At 41.7% G+C, this 20,402-nt stretch overlaps 1 protein-coding gene across 2 annotated transcripts; it reads left to right on the top strand.

Annotated features, from left to right (window-relative positions):
* The first annotated feature begins 4,695 nt into the window (after positions 1 to 4,695).
* On the top strand, positions 4,696 to 19,586 carry OCIAD1 (OCIA domain containing 1). 2 transcript variants are annotated; one of them, XM_048509138.1, is made up of 9 exons: positions 4,696 to 4,860; positions 8,887 to 8,971; positions 11,507 to 11,560; positions 12,683 to 12,730; positions 14,002 to 14,128; positions 14,846 to 15,051; positions 16,242 to 16,394; positions 17,635 to 17,694; positions 19,407 to 19,586. In XM_048509138.1, exons 1-9 carry the CDS (start codon positions 4,798 to 4,800, stop codon positions 19,442 to 19,444), a joined length of 834 nt encoding a protein of 277 aa, XP_048365095.1. In that variant the 5' UTR covers positions 4,696 to 4,797; the 3' UTR covers positions 19,445 to 19,586. The 2 variants fall into 2 exon arrangements, with proteins under 2 accessions (XP_048365095.1, XP_048365096.1); XM_048509139.1 differs by lacking the exon at positions 17,635 to 17,694 and having other exon boundaries at positions 4,697 to 4,860.
* Positions 19,587 to 20,402: the final 816 nt, after the last annotated feature.

Genomic DNA, 20,402 nt, shown 5'->3' on the forward strand with positions numbered 1-20,402 from the left:
AGATGATTGCAAATTTCAAATGGTATTGAATCAGTTAGGAAGAAAGTTTATATGTAATTGTAAACAAAAATACATATATGTTATAAAACATACTTCTTGGTACATACTATAATGTATTAACTGTTTCTGAACAAATGAGATGCAAGATATTGTATAATTTTAACTGATTTTATTCCTGGAAATACTGCAGCTAGGGTTGCATTGCTATGCACTTACTAGTGAGGAGGTCCCATTGAAATCAGTTGATATTACTTCCCCAGCAAACATGCTGTCAGGTTAAAAGTATTTTGCTTGCAAGTTAACCTATGAAGAATCTGTACAACATGATTTCATAAAACCATGACTGCAATCTTATGTGCACTACCATAGGAGCGAGTCCATTATTACAATAGCAAGTTAATGTGCAGTTAAGCCTGTGATTAAAAACTTAATTCTCTCCAGAGAAGTTAAGTTTTTAATCTAAGATTATGCCATACACTATGAAGCGAGGAAGCAAGAAAACATTTCCTTTCCCTAAATAAAATCAAGAGGAAACTGTCTTTGTGCCAATGTCATGTAAAATATGCAGATATCTTTGCCAGAAATTATTCACATTGTTTTACCCAGATAAAGTATTGAACTTCCCAGACTTTTCTAGCTCAGTCCAGAGTCTGAGAAAGCTATAAAGCTTTATAGCTGGAAGAACACATTTCATTATAAGGAGGTACAAGTATAAAATATTTCAAAAATCTTTTATGTTTGTACCTTCTTTCATAAGGGGATATAATAAGATGTATACAGTTTTTGTCACCATTTGGACACTTCTTGCAACTCCTCTCAGACAATTTATATAATCTATTAATAGTACACAAGAGAAAGGGACCTTTTCATGAACATAAACACGGCTGCAAAATTCCAGGGTTTATTTAAATGGCTGTGAGGATAAAACTCTGAAAAGACTTTAGAGTGCTGAATACAAGAAAGAATTTAACTAAGCTCAACTTTTCCAGCCCAAATGCAACTAGTGCACATAAAAGCAGAGTAAATGTGCACAAACACAGGCCTACTGTAATGTCATTAGTTTCAGGATAACAGCAAAACGCTTTCACTTCATAACATATCTACAGATACACAATTAACTTGTTAAATGTTGTCTTTGAAAAATACATTCTTGAATCATGTTTACATCAAGTGCATCTGTCTGGTGCTTTCTTTCTCAGGCTATTTATAGGCACTCTGGAGAATATGTCATTGACAATCATTGTAACTGGTGGTTCCTTGCTGGGCTAAACTTCTAGACATTTTCAGCCAACTCTTGTAATGTGCCCTCGAGCCTTGGATGTTGATTTAAATATCTGCAATATTAAAAGTACCAAACTACAGACTATATTGCTATACTGCAAAGTGGCCACTTGTCATACTAGTTAGTGTTCCTATGCTATATCCGCTGTGCTATTTTTACAATTCACCAGGCTTTGGTTTAAGTCCAAAACCACATTAAATAAAGGGAAAATAATTGTATTGATTTTCCGCTCATATAGCTTTTTTCAACTGCTACAATTGCAGAATTCATTGCAGCTCTTTGGATCATTTGGCCAATTCAGATCTCACATGCTCAATGCAAACTGTCCCCAGGGAACAGCCAATTTGCACTGTGTAAAGTAAACTCACTGGTGTAGCTAGGGAGGCATGAGGGGGATGGAGACCCAGGTGTCATTTCTTGGTTGCGCATTTACAGCTGCACCCCTCTCCATAACTGTGCCCTGGTCCAGAACTCCCTGAGGAGTTTGGGATAGGCACACAGTTGAAAGCTTGGGAAGCTAACCTTGGAGCTTGCAGGGGCAGAGCCAACAGCATAACACTACAGATGCGAGAGCAATTTACTTCAGTCTGAACCTGGCTTGAATTCAGGCCTGGAGGCTGGAAGCCTGCAACTTAGAGATAGATCAAAGTTTGGCTGAGGCCAGGCTAAAATGGGCCCTTGCTGCTTCCATCACCACATGGAGATCAGGCATGGGGCCAGTCGGCTGATCCCACCCAACCTCCACTTGGAGATGAGGGCAAAGCAAGCCTGGCTGGCCCCATTCCCAATCTCCATGTAGAGATTGCGGGCAGGGCGAGACCCGCTTGCCGGTCTTCAACTGCCCTCAGTCTTGGCAGGGGCACAGCTGGGAGAAGCACAGCTTCCAGGTTAGCTTTGGGCACCATTTTAAGTAGCTCTGACCCTGTGTAAACTGGACCTTAATGGTTTAATTATTACTGAGAAAGGTTATTGTTCATTACTTAGTGTTAATTCTTTTCCTAATTTACTTATATTTAAGAGTTTTCTTCATGAATAATATGTACCCTTGCTATTGTGAGAAAATACTTGTATAGTAAACAGCAGTTTCTGCATTGGATTGTTTTGCAAGAGTCAGTTCATGGTTAATTCTGTTCTTTGTGGAACTCAGAATTATGACTCATATCATTGTATAAATGAACAAGAAATATTTTAAGCAGTTTTGTGCTTTTGTAATAGGTGGCATTCACCTGGCCAGTTAGATAGTTTGGTGCATGTTCACAATGGACTGGCTTGCTGGAATTACCTATGTCCCAATGTCATAATGGGCAAGTCATACAACATTTAAAACTAGTTAGATTTTGAGCATATGCACTACTACTTTTGCACTTAATCAATTTATAGCATTCATCTCTCAGCGGCATGCACCATATTGGAATGTACTTAGAGCATACTGGATGGAGCTAAAGTTCCCAAGCAGCTATACAAAAACATTGCAAATAATTTGTAATCCAATTTTGGACACCTGGGAATATGAATACTCCTAGTTTTGAGAGCAGGTAAGACTGGAATTACTCAAGTAACATCCAACAGCTCCTTCCCCCCCAAAGCAGGACTGAGATAACAAAAAAAGCACCTCTTTTGGTTTTCTTTTTCTGTCAGGTGGGGTGGAGGGGACAGGGAGTGGGTGAAGGGGACAGGGAGTAGAGTTACCCACTCTGGCTTGGGAAAATCCTGGCTAGTTGGGGGCAGTTTCAGGGAAGAGTGGAGTTTATGGAGGGAACTCGGTGGGGACGTGATGCCAGAGTTTGCTCTCCAAAACTGCTTTTTTCTCCAGTGGAACCAAGTTATATAGTGTGGAGACAAGTTTTGATTCCAGGAGAATTCCAGGCCCCACCCGAGCAGGGAGACAGCTGTGGCAAAGAAGCTTGAGAACACATGCCACCACATCTACAGTACAATTTCGAACAGTTTTGAGCAATTGTTGCCCTAACCTTTCCGAACCTCTGTACAGAAGTTCCTTATCTCTGTGTGGAACTGAGCCGCCTGCGAGAGTTCCCCTTGTTGGGCAGCTGCCCAGTCTGCACAGCACCAATATAGTGTCAGTGCAGTTGGGCAGCTTGAGTGTTAAGAGAGTGTTTCAAGGTGCTGCTCTCAATTTGGTATCAAATAATAATTGAACGGATCATTGTAAACCATATTCCCAGGATCACTTCAAAGTAACAAGTACATGACAAGGACTGCTCCATGTTGTCCTTTTTAATATGCTCTATTTGCATTGAAATTCCATGCAACTCTTATGCAGAGTTATTAAGGCCTGCTCCTTCGGTTATTGATTTATATCACACCATTCTCCTAAATACTCAGGGTGCATAACACATTCCCAACTGGCAGTGAAAGGAAATACAACCGAACCACAGAATATGACAGTCAAAGTGGTACAAATTGGGTTGAACATGGAACATTTTTTCAGTAGTATCTTTAGACAAATTCAATTAGCTTCTTCTGCTAAGAGACCTCTACATAAAAAGACTTTACATGCCTTTGTAAAAATAGACCGTGCTGCTTCCCTTTGGACTCTTTCCAGCAAATTGTTCCATCAGATTGGTCCAGTGGCTTCAGAAAAAATTGCATTTTATTTCTAAGATAGCAACCCTAAATACTTTCCGAGCAAGCCCCAGGTTGCTCCTGTGACTCTTAATCTTTGCAATTCTCACTTATTTCAATACTCATATCTTGAATACCAGTTTTTAGCTCCTCTACGGTTTTCTATCTTCCCACATTACCATCTTCCCAAGTGCCTTCCCCCAGTTTTTCTCCCTGAAAGTACTTTTATTCCAAAGCACCGTTGCGAAAAGGACTGTCGCTCTTGTGGATTCCACACAGCATAATCATAACCACTTGCAATCGTTCATATGTCGTGTGGAAGGGGGAGAGTCAGCCTGCTTCATGTTTTCACTCTGATCCCTTTGCAGATGAAAATAAGACGCAGCAGGGCAAAGCCATGGGGGGCGGGGTATTAACGCCATTTCCAAAACTTCATTTTCAAGTTCACCCCTCCTCTTCCCGAGACTAGAAGTTAAACAACACAGGGCACAGGGTGGAGGTTCCAGGGCACGTCGGAAAAACTCCCGTCTGTTATTCTGTCGTGCTGTTTTAGTTGGTCTCTACGCAGGAGGCATGCCCTGGCTTTCGTTGTTTGCAATCGCCGGTCAAGCTTATTTATGCTTCCGGTTCTCCCTTTGGATGGAGCCCAGCAACTACAATCTCTTGCCCGTGTATGGGGATGGTTTAATCGAGCTTGCTCTGCGCAATCCTTCAGCATGGGCAAATGTGCGCGCATTGGGACGCCTTTGTTGAAACCCCGCTCCCTTCCCGCCTCCTTCCTTGCTCCCTTCCATCAGTTTCCGGGGTGGGTTGTGCAGGGCAGGAGTAGTCGCCCTTCGTGCACTTCCGGTTGGAGAAGCGGGACTTCCGGGTGTGTTTCTTGCAACCTCTTTGCTGTCGATCTCTTCCCCTCTCCCCCCCTATTTTGATCAATGGAGCCCCACGGGCAGGTTGGGGGAGAATCACAGCGGCCCGACCACGGCGGCCCAGGCCAGGTATGCCTTGCTGCGGGTGGGTGTAAGGTTATAGTGTCCCTCCCACCTAAATGTTCATTGGGCACTCACGATCTGGGATTTTTTTTCTTCTTGAACTGTTTTAAAGGGGGCGGGGGTGTTGGTTGGTGGACGAAAGAACTGTAATCCCAAACTACCGAATCATGGATTTTTCCGCAAAACAAAAACAACGGATACTTTCTGCAGATACAGTTTGCATAAGTTGAATTTTGCAAATATATTTTTCATAAGGTGAATAGGACCTAGAGATGTACTACAGAAATAATGTGTCACACGTACTGCTTTTGCCTACATAATAGTTCTGTTTATCCTATGGGATTAGTTTTATTGTGGTACATTCCTTTGCAAAGTCGCTCTGACCTAAGCCTATTGACTTCAACTGGTTTAGACTTGAGCAACTTTGCATAGGTTTACAAAGAGGCAACTTAAAGGCTCTCAGACTTCTTCTGCATCTAAAGAACCAGAGTAGTACACCTGCTTTAGACTAACTAGAATATGATAAAGTGCCAAAGAAGCTTTTGAGTTCACATCAGGTTAGATGCTAAGCAAGAAAAAAATACAAGTGAGTGAAAAATTATGCTGATGTGATGTACAAACTGCTGTCTGAAGCCTTGAACTGGAAGGGAAGAGATATTACACAGACCAGTGCAGTACTACACAGAGAGTTACAACCCTTTGTGAAGGGTGAAGTCCACTAAACTTTGTTTAGGTTGGCACTGTTACTTAGGTTAGGTGTGTTCAGTCAAAATTAATCTCCAGTTGCACAAAAGGAGTTTGTTGGGACAAAGAACACTGCCCTTTTCTGACTGTAAAAGCCAAAGAGCACTTAATGGGATGTGCTCTGGTGTTTAGTGGATCGCACAAGTCTCTTGTCAAACAAGTTTGTTGTATGTAGACAAATACAACAGTCCTTTGCAAAGCTATATCCAGGGCCAAAACTACAAGCCATATCCCACCTCCAACCCCTGTTGGGAGTTTTCTTTTTATGACTGACTTGAGTCACAGAATCCCAATATAACATCTAGTCTGTACCTAGTGCAACACCTAAACTAGGACCAGGGTCGGGTAGTGTTACTGATGGGTTGAAAGGAAAATGCCTAATAAATGCCAAGTCCCGCTATCAGATGGAATCAGGTCAGATCCATTTGGTTCTGGGATCCCCTTCTTGGATAGTCAAATATAGCATTCTTCAAAGCAGATAAAAATTGTAGGTCCACTTGGGGGAAAAGTCCAAAAAACCTCACAAAAATCACAGAAGCAGATCTTTGTTAGGATGAACTGAAGTACATTGCATGCCAGAAGTCTTCTTTGGGTTGTATGTAATTCTCAGAAACCTATGTTGCATGTTTACCTTGTTCTCTTACGATCCTGTTTGTGTTTACTGCATTCCCTCATAACCATATCATCTTAGGAAAGGGTTGCAATAACAGGAAAATTCTTTTGTTAGTGTTGGAAGAATTATTTTGGAGGCAGGTACGACATTTATGTAGAGGTGGCAACTATAGTCTGAATGGGCCGTTTCTGTGGGTGTCTGGTTATCCAGAGGACAGTTCCTGGCAAAAAAACCCCACCCCTATTATCTTGCCCTCATCACTTTTGAAAAAACCCACATGGAAGGTACATTCTGATGTGACAATGGTAATTAAAGATTTGATAAGTATATTTTCCCACTTGAGTACATGCTGCTAGATCACCCAGCAGCAAAAAAAAAAAAAAAAATTGCACAAAGACTTGTAGTTTGCAGAATTAACAATAGTTTTATAGTTTCCAATTTTGCACCAGTGTTGTATTGCTAAGGATCAACAGCTGTATACTAGTCACAGAGATTAGGTTACACAAATAAAATCAGCCAAATATTCATTATGAGGTATACACAAATAGCCAATTAAAATACTATACATCCTTCATATGATTCTGTTGACCTCAACTATGTATGCTGCATTGTTACAGCTTTTGTAAAACTAGACCTGCATTGTTACAGCTTTTGTAGACCTGTAGTATTTTTAATTGGTTATTTGTGTACACCTTACTATAAATATTTGGTTGTTTTTATTTGTGTAACTTAACTATTGTGCATAGTATATGTTGAGTTAGGGTTGAGTTTGTTTCCTCTTTTCCCTTCTGGTAAGAATCAACAACCTCAAAGAAGTATCTCTGACTGGACAAAAAATTCTACACCAGCGAGAAAAATATGTGCTTTCATCTCTATGATAAATTATGGTTGGATAGATGAAGCATATATTTAAACAGTATCTTTTAAAATATATTTCAAGTCCTAAAGAGCATGTTCCTGGTAGACTCACAGCTCTTTTTGATAATTGTTCTCTCTCTCTAGATCAGGGGTAGGGAACCTGCGGCTCTCCAGATGTTCAGGAACTACAATTCCCATCAGCCTCTGTCAGCATGGCCAATTGGCCATGCTGGTAGGGGCTGATGGGAATTGTAGTTCCTGAACATCTGGAGAGCCACAGGTTCCCTACCCCTGCTCTAGATGATGAGCAGGTGTTCATAAGAGAATATCCCTGTGATACAAGCTGTTCTATGGAATGACATATTTTGTAGCTGCAGATAGTCTTAGATGACAATGGAAAGATGCAGTTCACATTTAATTTACACATATTAATGGACAGACATGCAATATGTACCCAAAGTTCTTGAGGAAGGAAATATTCCTTCATAACCTATAGGCCAAATTAAGTATCAAACACTGCATGTCCAAGCTGACAAGCCCGCTGGTTCTATACCAGTTTCGTGGAAATATTAAATCCACTTTTTCAGCATTGATTATAGGTTCTGGCCCACAATTTTCCAGGGATCACAGTGTAATAAAATATCCTTCAGCCATCCTTGGAAGTCTCATTTAATAAATTTAAAAAAGGATTGGAAAGACATATTCCAAGTATATCACACCGCATTATCAAACAGCTTGTACTGGATTGGATTGTTCGACGAAACTGGGTTTTGTCAGATCACCCAAGAAGCGCTCATAAAATTGAAGGCAAGAACCTATAATCAAAGCTGAAGAAGTGGGTTTAATGTTTCCACAAAATGGGCTTCGAACCAGGAGGCTCCAACTACTTGAACATTCAATGTTTGGATTCTCAGTTTGGATTATAAGTTTTAAAGGGATCTTTCCTTCCCCTTTAACTTCATATTGCATGTGTGTCCGTTTCTAGGTATATATTAAATGTGCAGTTGCATCTTTGCTTTGTCATGTAGCCCACAGTATAGTTTATAATTCTTCTGGGGGTCTGATTTGACAGCCCTATGCCTGTTTTTGTTTTATTTACATTTTGTAGCCAGTCATTTTGTACCTGACAGGCAGCAAAGTGCTTTACACGGACAAGACTTTGGACTCTTCACATCGCAAACTGCTTTTGAGGCCTCTTTCCTTTCAAAAGCGGTTTGCCCTGCAGCATAACGCACTGCTGTTAGACAATACAGAGTTCCTGTTTGAACTAGTCATGTGGTTTTTGCAGCTGCCTCTGGCAGGATCCTGAAGAGGTGGCTTAAAATTTTCCCAAATAAATTAATACAGTTTGTAAATATGGCCTGGACTTTCATACCATGGGGTTATGATCTTTAGTTAATACAATAATATAACTGTCGTACAGTTTCCCAAAAGAAAAGGAAAAGCCAAGGAGTCGAAACCTGGCAAATTCCTAATGGCACAAGCATTTGTGAGTCGTTCCTACTTTGTGAATGCCATGAATTGCTCTATATATATACCCAGGTGAGGGGGGGAAACCCAAGTGAGTCCAAAAGGCTCAGAAAATGCAAGAATCAGTAATGTTACAATTCTATGTATTATACCAAGGTGTTATATTATATCAATGAACATGGTGTTATATCATGTATTATATCAGTGAACATGGTGTTAGCTTTCCTGAAATATCATCTCACTTTCATGTACATGGAAAACCTTGGCAAGCATTTGTGTTGAATCTTTCATTGTATTTCTAAGATCTATCACACAGTAAACTTCTTTTTTCTAAAAAAAAAAAAAAGAGGTCAATAGATGTGCATTATATACCAACGGAAGATGAACGGAGAATCTTCAAAGAATGCAACGAGGAAAGCTTCTGGTACAGATGTAAGTGAAAGGTGTCCGTTTTTCTTTTCCTTTTTGAATTCCTGGCTTTGTCTTCATTGCGTTCTGTGGTCTGTGCTGCGCAGAAGTTGCACAGTTGGTGCCGGGAGTTGCAAGCAGTGGGCTGAATTAGCAGCAGCCTACGAAAGAAAATTCGCATAATTCTAAAGGCGTGCCATGCAGTAGTGTTTTAAAACAGTCTTGTGTGAGGTTCAGACACCCGGCCATTACAGAGATAATTAAAGGGTTACTTTCCCCATTCAGAGTAACATACGTGATTATCCCGAGCAGTTACATCACCCAGTCTCCTAGACATGGCCTTGATTGACTTGCACTGTAACAAAGGATGCTGGGATGCAACTCCATGCTTGTGATGGGAGATGCAAAGTACCAATTCTGCAAGGGAGCTAACGAAGTGGTAGGTCATGTGGAGCTGCTGCAGAAAGATCGCCCAGATCAGGGGTCTGCAACCTGCGGCTCTCCAGATGTTCATGGACTACAAATCCCATCAGCCCCTGCTAGCATGGCCAATTGGCCATGCTGGCAGGGGCTGATGGGATTTGTAGTCCATGAACATCTGGAGAGCAGCAGGTTGCAGACCCCTGGTCCAGACTGAGTACAAACAGAGGCACAACTCCACAGCATCTGCTGTCATGGTATTGCAATCACAAGTAGATACTGTAAAACAACTTCTCAGTCAAAAGACTGTAAATTTAAACGCACACTGAAACGGAATTAGTGTTGACTAAATACTGTAACCAGATGTATTGTCGAAGGCTTTCATGGCTGGAATCACTAGGGTGTTGTGGGTTTTCTGGGTTGTATGGCCGTGTTCCGGTAGTATTTTCTCCTGACGTTTTGCCTTCATCTGTGGCTGGCATCTTCAGAGGATCACAGTCACATGACTGTGTTTACATACAGATCCATGTGGTGCACATCTGGCAGTGTGTGCAAGTACTACCATTATTCTATATGATGTATTGTCAAAGGCTTTCACGGCCAGAATCAACTGTCTGTTGTGGGTTGTGTGGCCATGGTCGGTAATTTTTGCTCCTAATGTCTCAGCCAAATCTATGGATGGCATCTTCAGAGGCATGTCACAGTAAGATGTGTTTGTCTCTGTGGCACATCTTAACGTGACATACCTCCAAAAATGCCACAGATGCAGGTGAAACGTCAGGAGAAAGTGATACCGGAACACAGCCGTACAACCCAGAAAACCCACAACTCCCTACTGTATCCAGATGTTAAAGAAGTGTAAATAAACAGACTTCAGCTCTTCAGTTAAGTTCTGAGTTATTAAACAAGGGACTGTTAACAAAAAAGGAAAACTGCACAACGTGTGTTCAAGATTAAACAAATAGAACTCAAAACAATCCCACGAACAAACCAGAACCTGGATGCAGCCACACCTTATGCTCTGAGTGGCGATTAGAAACCCAGTCATCCCACGCTGTCAACAATGCACGTTATAAACGATAGCTATTCATTCGGCAATGAAAATATTTACAAGTATTCGATATTGTAATAATCGGTTCAACTCGCTCTAAAAGAAGAAAGGCTTTCCTTTTTTGTCAACAGTTCCTTGTAATGTAAGAAACCACTCAGAACTTTCATGGAAGGGTTGCAGTCTATTTATTTACAGTTTCTAACATCTGGTTACAGTGTCTAGTCGACACTCATTCTGTTCCAATGTGTGTTTAAATTTACATCTTTTGAGTGAGAAGCTGCTGTACAGTATCTACTTGTGATAACAGTTTTCTATACCTCCCCACTGTATAGCAATTATTGTTGTGGTATTACAAGGCAGCCTCATGTTGCAGACTAGGTTCGTTGCATTTCTGTCCTTCCTCAAGGAAAGTTCCAGATGGAACACAAAAGGGGTTATTTTCTTTATAGCAACCACTTGCTCAAACTCAGCAGGTCTTTCATGACTGAACTGGAGCCGGACTCTGATGACCCCTGTTGTCTAAGTCAAGCATTTTGCTCACAGTCTTAGAACACAAGCACCTCTAATATGGATGCACAAGTACATTGCTCAGTATCATTCTGCTTTCTCCTGTAAGGGTGGCTGTTGCACCTGGCTTTGTGATGATGCAATGGGACTGGATCGACTTGCCAAAGCCTTCATTCAAGATAGTGAGAATGTAAAGCTTTGAGTCCAGTCAGCCTTGCTTAGGAAATCCATGCCAATGGGAAAAATAAACTGAGTTTTTCAGACACAAAAATAAAAATGAGCATTTTAAAAAAGGAATGGGTCACTTCATGCTTGTATGTGTACTTGCAAGGACTTGAAACTTTTAAATGGAAGGCAGCATTCTTTATTTAAAAAAAAAAACAGACTTGAGCCTTGCCAAAGTATATGATAGACTGCACGTTGTACCTGTTTAAAAATACAGTGTCACCTCTGCAGGATTCCTTAACTATTAGAGTTGGCATTTCTGCTGATGTTCCCTGTCCTTTTTTTAAAAAGGTGGGATAGTGGCTCTGATAAATATTCATCATAAAAACAAATACTGTTCTTTCCTTGCTTTGTAGCTGTGCCGTTGTCTACTATCAGCATGCTGGTCACTCAGATGTTAATTAAGAAAGGTAAGCCTCAAATAACAAGCCTCATAGTGGTAAGCTGCGAAATGCAGTCCAAGCTCTGCCCCTGACCTGAGTTCGATTCCGCTGCAAGTCGGTTTCAGGGAGCTGGCTCAAGCTGACTCAGCCTTCCATCCTTCTCAGGTTGGTCAAATGAGCACCCAGCTTGCTGGGGGTAAAGTGGGGAAGACAGTGTAAATATATTCTGCCTAGTAAATATTGTGATGTGATGTCACCCCATGGGTCTGTAGTGAGCCAGTTCTTGCACAGAGGACTATATCTTTTTAAAACCTCAGATAATTTGAATGAATTTATCCATAATGTGTCTGTAGTAGTATTTAGAAATCAGGTAACATGGAAGAGATGCAGATGGGAGGGAAAACAAAGCAGCTCAAACTGTGGTATTAAATTGGGGGAAACTTGAAAATCAATGAACTTGTAAATCAATCTATAAAATATTTGGGATCCTAATGATAGCTGCCCAGAGCATAGAGTAATGCAGACAGTACACGACACTGTTGCAGGTTTAATTGAGTTATAATATGTGATATTCTTGAGTGCTATTAGAAGCTGATGCTCCAGTCCAGCAATCTTATTTGTGCATAGTAGTCCCTAGTAGAACAGTTTCTCCGTGCTTTTCAGTGAAGATAATGTGTTACTTGGCATATGTGGATCTGCTCTTTATGTTGAGATGATTACACTACACTCCATGCATAGCTCTATCTAGATCAGGGCATGGTATTAATTAGCTACCTTACTTTAGAAAGCCATAGAAGATAAGGACATCCCTCCCTTCTATGGCTTTCTAAAGCAAGCTAGCTAATTCTAAGGTTTGCTTCATTCCACCCCTTCCTCTTTCCCCTTCCTGGGCATAGCTGTTAAATCCTTTGATCACTGTGCCTAAAGTGTGTAACAGACTTCCCGCTGTGATACACCTCTGAAGATGCCAGCCACAGATGCAGGCCAAACATTATTAACAAGATCCACCAGACCACGGCCACACAACCCAGAAAACCCACCCGAACCAACTGTGCCTAAAGTTCATCAGCAAGGACATTAAAAGCTGGATGCTGTTCTGGTTGATTTTTAGTTCATATTTTAAACTGTTGTTGCTCTTTTTGTTTTCAGGCACTCTTACTGCACATTCAAGATTTGGCTCTCTTCCAAAAGTTGCATGTGAGTTGGAATCCTATGCCACAGTTCCATTTTACTTAAAGGATCATGGTTGAGATGTAGGGTCGTCACTAGATCCATGACAGCGACTGTAAGCTTTTGAACAATCCCATGGCAGGCATGGGGGAGGGGGTCTTCTTTTTGATGGCGTCTTGAAATTATAGCTTGAGCATGGGCAACAATAACATGTTCTTGTAAAAGCACTAGCAAAGGGCTCTCAGAAATGAATGGATATCAATAGCGCATCTATTGCAAGAAGTGGGGAAAATCCTAAGTTTTCTCTGCTCTAGAGCAGAGCTCAATGAACTTCTTCCATTCAAGCATCTAAAGGTAAATGAATGTGATGGGCAGCTGTGCAGGTGTCTCCCTCCTTGTCAGGCCTCAACATGTACAGGGAAGAAGTGGAGGAAACAAATATTCAGTAACGTGAGGTGGTATCCAACTGAAAGAAACCATTTCCAGTGAAAGAAAGCATTCCCACTCTCCTAATGCCAAATCTTCAAGATACAGATGTTACTACCAGGGACTGGGGTGGATTTGGGATGGAGTTTCCTCCTCCATAAGAAATCTACAATGCAGTCCTATTCAGAGTTACTCCAGATTGAGCCCAATGGGCTTTAGGAAGTACTCGTCACTCTGCTAGACAGTTGTAAAAGATTGCAAGCATTGCTAAGAAATAATGGAAGAAGAACAGTTGGATTTATATCCCCCCTTTCTCTCCTGTAAGGAGCCCCCAAAGAGCTTACAAACTCCTTTCTTTCCCCTCCACAACAAACACCCTGTGAGGTGGGTGGGCTGAGAGAGCTCAGAAAAACTGTGACTAGCCCAAGGTCACCCAGCTGGCGTGTGTTGGAGTGCACAAGCTAATCTGAATTCCTCAGATAAACCTCCACAGCACAAGCAGCAGAGTGAAGAATCAACCCCGGTTCCTCCAGATTAGAGTACACCTGCCTTTAACCACTATGCCACTTCTGCTCCCATAATGTGGAGATTTCACATTATGCTTATAAAGCAAGTGAAACACACACACACCTCCTATCAGATGTATCTGGTGCTGACTTGTTTTTTAATTCCTTCCTTCAGTTGAAAACCTGTTGAAAAACAATAAGCAAGTTTTATAGCTCAAAGCCAAACTTGTCCTGCTGTATATGTTTGGATAATGTAATTTCATTTTCAGTTATTATGCTTTTAAAACATATTTTAAATGTTGCACTGTAAATATTACACACTCTGAAATGGCTTAAATAAGTGTTCTTTCTTCCTTTGCAAACTAGTTGCTGGATTATGTGGCTACATTGGTGGAAAACTTTCCTATATGAAAGCATGCCAAGAGAAGTTTAGGAAATCGGAGAATTCACCACTGGGAGAAGCTCTAAGGCAACGTAGACCCATTTCACCTGAGTAAGATTTTTGTTGCTCATTTCTGTTTAAGTCTGTAAGAAACTCCCTTAAATTTTAACACCAGGCCTTCCTCCTTCCTGGAAGTGTGGGGGGTGATTTTTCCGCCCTTCCCACGTGACTCCCAAGGGGGCACCAGGGCGTTTGTCCTCAGATGTCTCCGTGGCAGCTACACCTATGTTAAAACGTCTACATAATAAAGTCACGACTCCTTTGTTTGTGCCCTATATAAAAAAAAGGTAAAGTTTCCCCTTCAGCTGTGTTCGACCCTGGGGTACCACTGCAAGCAGTGATTTTATATGCAAGCCGTTTTTGTGGGGTAGTTTGCCATTGCTTTCCCTGGGTATTCTTTCCCCCCTAGCTATGAGCTAGGTACTCATTTACCGACTAAGAAATGGATGGATGGCTGAGTTGACCATGAGCCAGCTGCCAGGATATCTGACCCACAGGGGGCTCGAACTCCTGACCATGTGAATGGCAGTGCAAGCAATTAACCACTATGCCACGCGGCTCCTAGTGCCCTGTATAGTGTACTCATTAATCCCTCCCCACATTTCCATTCTTTCCCTTCACATTTTTGCTTTCCTCCTCAGGTAATTTAACAAAGTTGTCACAGCTACCACAGGCTTCAGTTCGTTATTGTTCTGGGTGGGGTTGAAGTAAGGGCAACGTTGAAAAAACAAAGGGTTCAAGAAATTGTTGCAACTGATCTCTTTTCAGATATTATTCTCAGAAACAAGAATTCTCAAACATGCCTTCCTCATCACCGTTTGAAATGCCTCCAGCAACAGAAGCACCACTTTCTTCCATGTACTCTGGGGAGAATCGTCGATCGGAATATTCTAACTCTGAATATGAACCAGTCCCTTTTAGTTCTTCCATGAATGAATCTACCCCTACTGGAATCACAGACAGTGTCCCTCAAGGTAGAGTTTGTTTTGAGCCATGTCTTCTGTTCAAAGACTAAGAGTTTGGATTTATATCCCCCCTTTCTCTCCTGTAGGAGACTCAAAGGGGCTTACAATCTCCTTGCCCTTCCCCCCTCACAACAAACACCCTGTGAGGTAGGTGGGGCTGAGAGAGCTCCGAGAAGCTGTGACTAGCCCAAGGTCACCCAGCTAGCATGTGTGGGAGTTCACAGGCTAATCTGAATTCCCCAGATAAGCCTCCACAGCTCAGGCGGCAGAGCAGGGAATCAAACCCGGTTCCTCCAGATTAGATACACAAGCTCTTCACCTCCTACGCCACTGCTGCTCCTACAGTGCTTATAATGGTTTAGTATTCTGCAGTTTTCAGGTGTGGGTCCTTCAGCTTTAAAAAAAAGTATTGGGATGAAATTCTATGTGATACAAGGGTACATATATCTTCTGACCACAAGTTTGCTTATTAGCACAAGTGTAAAAAATAGTGGATGAGGTTGGAGGTGCCTAATCCTTCTCATTCCAGGTGTCCTCCCTGCAGGTGTCCCCCCACCCCCTGGGTAATTTCTTTTCATCCAGTTGTGTTTTTCCCAATCCTGGAGTTTTGCTGAGGAAAAGCAGTAAAAAAACCCCAGGAAGTTGGATTTGCAGAGGATAATACGTCTTGAAAGGTTGGGAAAGATTCAAATTTTCTTGCCTGCAAATGGCCAAGGCAGAGTGTTTGGGTAATAGACCCACACGTGTTCCAGTCATCAGCACTGCAAACAGCAGAACTGTTCATGCTGTTTCCACATGAAAGCTGCATTGACATCTGAAGGCAGGCTACAGTATTATATTGTAATGGTGAATTAAATGTACCTCGGACTCTATTCAGCTTAAAAACAGTGAATAACGAATAGGCCATTTGTATCTGAATAATTTCAAACTCTTTGGCCCCTTCTGCACTTGCAGAATATTGCACTTTCAATCCACTTTCACAATGGTTTGCAAGTGGATTTTGCTATTCCACACAGCTGCAAAATGCACTGAAAGTGCACTGAAAGTGCATTGTTCTGCATGTGCGGAAGGGGTCTTTCATTCCGCCTGTCAAAGGAGGACTACTCCAGAGCAAAGGCATGTCCTTTAAATATTCCTTCTAGGTGTGATGTTGTTAACTTTTATTCTACATTTGATTTTTTTCCCTTTTGTCGTTTAAGAACCTGTTCCATCACTTGAAGCCAGTTCAAAGAGAAAAGGAATCACATATGATGAACTGAGGAGCAGAAACAGAGAGATGTATGAAGCAGGAGTAACACAGAAGTCAGAACTTCCACCAAAGTCTTCACATGAAAGATTTTCCAAGAAAGAAGGTAAATTGTTAAGCAGTTGAACTGTTTGGTAATAACATCTGCTGCAGTTGTGATGAGGAAACGGTTTAGCTTTGTCATGATATTCTTAGAGAATAAAATTGCTTTCCCCTGCTTGATTTTTTTTCAGTGGTGAGGGAGAGTTCTTACAATTTTGCAGTGTGCTTAATTCATGCTTGACTTCCTTCTTAATGGATAAAGAAAATACACTTACATTTTTGATTCTTCAGACATGCATTGGTGGAAAATGGAATAGGGTGTACTGGAGTAAGATGAATACAGTTTAATGGAATGTTTCTCATTAAAAAAATCTAGAAATGAATGGCAAAATTAGGGGATGGTAGTATGTGATATGGTACAAAAAGCAGCTCTATGGGAGTCTGTTTTTAAGTTGTTCATTCCTGTGAAAGTTCATACATGTATCTTCACCAGTAGATTACTGCAGCATCAGCAATTAGCATGTATAAAATAATGTTCAAAAATTGAAATCACCGCTGTTGCTTCAAATGTGATGGTTTTCTCAGTGCTGTCATTTCACAAGTTCAGCTGAGATTCAGAAAGTGATAGACATGTCTTACCCCCAGATAATTGGTGTAAATATGAAGTAGGAGGAAGTGCATTAAAATTGTACAAGACAAGGAAGCGTTACAGATACTATGGAAAAGGGATTGATCTGATAAATTAAAAATCTGAACGGAAAAGAATAAGGTTGTGTTTAGCCATAATAAATAAAAGTTCAAAAAGGTTAAATTGGAAAAAAAGGGAGAGTTCTTTAATTCTTTTGGGGTCTGCAACCTGCAGCTCTCCAGATGTTCATAGACAATTGGCCATTCAGGCAGGGGCTGATGGGATTTGTAGTTCATGAACATCTGGAGAGTTTCAGGTTGCAGACCCCTGGATCATAAGCTGAATCTAAGCAAGTGTTCAGCACTCCATTTCAGGTTGCGTTGTGAGCCAATGGGGAAAATCAGAACAGAGTAAAATGATACAAGATTTGGAATACATGAGTAAAAAGCTGAGGGAGCGTGAGTATTTTTTAGCTTCTACCTAGGAGTACAACGGGATCGAATAGTATTATTTGCAAAGAGGATATGACAAGGCAGAAGAGGGAATTTTTCTCTGGCATGACAAGGTGTCACAACCCCAGACTTGCTCAACAAAAGGAATCAGTACTTTGAAAGCAGAATTCTAATTTATTGATGACAAGCATAGGAAAGCTAATGACTTCTATTGTTTGAACTAGATACAAGGCAACAGGCAAAAGATTATATCCCCCAGCAGAGACAAGTCAGACCTTCTGAAGGTGAGAAGGTACACACACACAAGCATTCCTTTGTGGGCAGCCACGGATACACACACACACATTCCACAGACAGTGATAGCCAGGAAGGAGAGGGGGTGAGAACCTAACGGGTTTCACTTCACTTCCGTACAGCTGCAGCTCCATGCAGAGATAACAGTGTGTAGTACGAGCAAACTTTCCCAGGCCGTTTGAGCAGGAAGCTTTCAATAGCTAGAAATATGGCAGGACCCAGGCTAAGATATTAGAGGGTCACGACACAAGGAGAGAAAGGAAAACAAACGGTCTCATTAAATGGGAAAGTGGTGTTTTTGTGGATGTCAGGCTGTGTGTGAGGCATGACACCCAAGGAAATTGCGAGACCGATGGAGGTCACTGGTTGAGCATCCCCCTCAAGAAACTTTCCAATATTTCCAGAGTATCAGTCATCTGCTGATTTGAGCTCTGGCTCACAAAAGTATTTGCCACAATAACGTATCTGACTTTATGATGCCACAAGACTCTGTTGTTTTGCAAACTAGCATGGCTGCTTTCTGAAATGCATCTTTCTAATGCAGAGATGGAGCGAACTAAACCTAGATATCCTTTTCAGTTCTACTGAGCTTTTAAGAAGCTCTCGTCATGAAAGATTCTTAGTCAGATGTTTGCAAACTGCCAGTTCCTTCAGAAAGTTGCTCGGATCCTCTCTCCCTGACCACCAACCCCCCCCCCCCCCCCGCTTATGAATGCAGAGCATAATGCCAGAGGATGTGCCATTGTGTTCATTTGTTTACCGTTCTGCTGGAAGGAAACTGCACTTGGTATCAACCTTGAGACTGTGTGTTTCTGATTAGAAAACAAAACTATGAATGAAAAACTGTGAAATCACCTCCCTCTGAGTAGAAAATACTGTGTGAAAGCTTGAACAATAACTTGTTCTGCCTTTTAATGCACTTTCCAGGCATTGAATTTACACATGGGGGAGAAATTCCATGAAACAATGCATAAATGCTAAATACGCTTATATTCAGACATTATGATGGAAGAGATTTTTGTCTGCTGTAGAGGAAGGAAATTCACTAGTGAGCAGTGGCGGAGCTACCAGAGGACAGGGTGTGTGCCATGCACAGAGCGCACGGCTTTGGGTCACATGGGGGGGCAAAAAATTCCCCCCGACCCCTCCCCCTTCCCCCCGCTGCAAAGGCAGGCCTGTTCTCCAGCCTGCTCAGTTTGCTAAAGTAAATGTGGGGGGGGGAGGCGCCACGGGAAGGGGGTGCCATGCAGGGGTGGTGCTGCGAAAAAGCCAGAGTGCACACCAGGTGCACTCTGGCCCAGCTAAACCTCTGCTAGTGAGTGACTGTTAAAGCCACCCACATGTTGCAAACATAGTTCAGCCATTCAAATTTCTGCCCATGTAACCTGAAGGCAGCGGTATCTTATGTGACCCAAATGAACCAGCTCTATCAGGTGTAGCCCCACAGTGTCAGCCTGGTTGTTTTTGACCATCAGAATGTTGTCAAGATGTCGTAAAGGTCAGGAAGCCACAGTCAAGTTTGATGTCTTTTAAAGGCTTTCTGTGATGATACATGTATGTTGTGACAGTCAGAGCCAGCACAGAAAGGGTTGTGACCTACTGGCCTAACAGTTCTGCCCTGTCTTAAACATTTACTGGTATAACTTGCTCAACAGATCAGAAGGGTCTTTGTCTCATTTCTATTTCTGTTTTTTTTTTGTAGGTAAAGTTAATAAATATGGAGATGCTTGGGAAGAGTGAAAAATCTTTCTACCTCCAGAATACATCTCTTCAATCAATACTTCTGCTTTATCGGTGTCCGTCAACTATCTGAATGTCCTGCTGTATTTTTGGAATACAGACATACTATAATCAATAAACAAGTATTTGCCTTTTCACTTGACAAAATATAAGAATAGGTTGTTGCCCTAACAGTGTTTAACTGTAAAAAGCTGGTAATTAATAAACCCACTGCTGTGTTTGGGGAATGAATTAGAAGCCAAAGAACAAAACCTTTAATACTGGTGAATTGCCTGTTGTGCACTGCTGTAGAAAAGGGAAGGGGTTAATTATTTGCAATGCCCTAAAATCAGTTAAATGATAACTGAACATAAACCATATAAACATACAAGAACAAATTACTTCCCAGTAACCAGTGTGTCTAAAGTAGTAGTTGAAGGGCATGAGAACATGTTTTAGTTCCTCTTTGCAAATTGAACTACAACACAAGTGTTACATTTTAGTTGTTGGAGAGATACTTACATGTTTACTTGTGAAGGGCCCACATAGGTCAGGGGCATAGCAGACGATGATTTACTTACACGTGCTTGATTCTAGTGTCCCTTGTTAAGAAACTGCAAGTAGTATAGCTTGAAAGTCAAAAGAAAATAGTCACCCACTGGAGAGCTTTTGCCGGTCTCTGAGGATGCTGCTGTACTATGCAAATTCTGATCTGTTGTAAGGCAGAGCCAGTGTGGTGTAGTGTTTAAGAGCATGTGGATTCTAATCTGGAGAACCGGGTTTGATTCCCTACTCCTCCATCTGAGTGGCAGAGGCTTATCTGGTGAACCAGATGGTGTTTCCACACTCCTACATTCCTGCTGGCTGACCTTGGGCTAGTCACAGTTCTTTGGAACTCTCTCAGTCCCACCTACCTCTCAAGGTGTCTGTTGTGGGGAGAGGTGGGGAAAGGAGCTTGTAAGCCATCTTGAGTCTCCTT

Source organism: Sphaerodactylus townsendi, linkage group LG10 (assembly GCF_021028975.2).
Source record: "Sphaerodactylus townsendi isolate TG3544 linkage group LG10, MPM_Stown_v2.3, whole genome shotgun sequence".
Classification (NCBI taxonomy): Eukaryota; Metazoa; Chordata; class Lepidosauria; order Squamata; family Sphaerodactylidae; genus Sphaerodactylus; species Sphaerodactylus townsendi.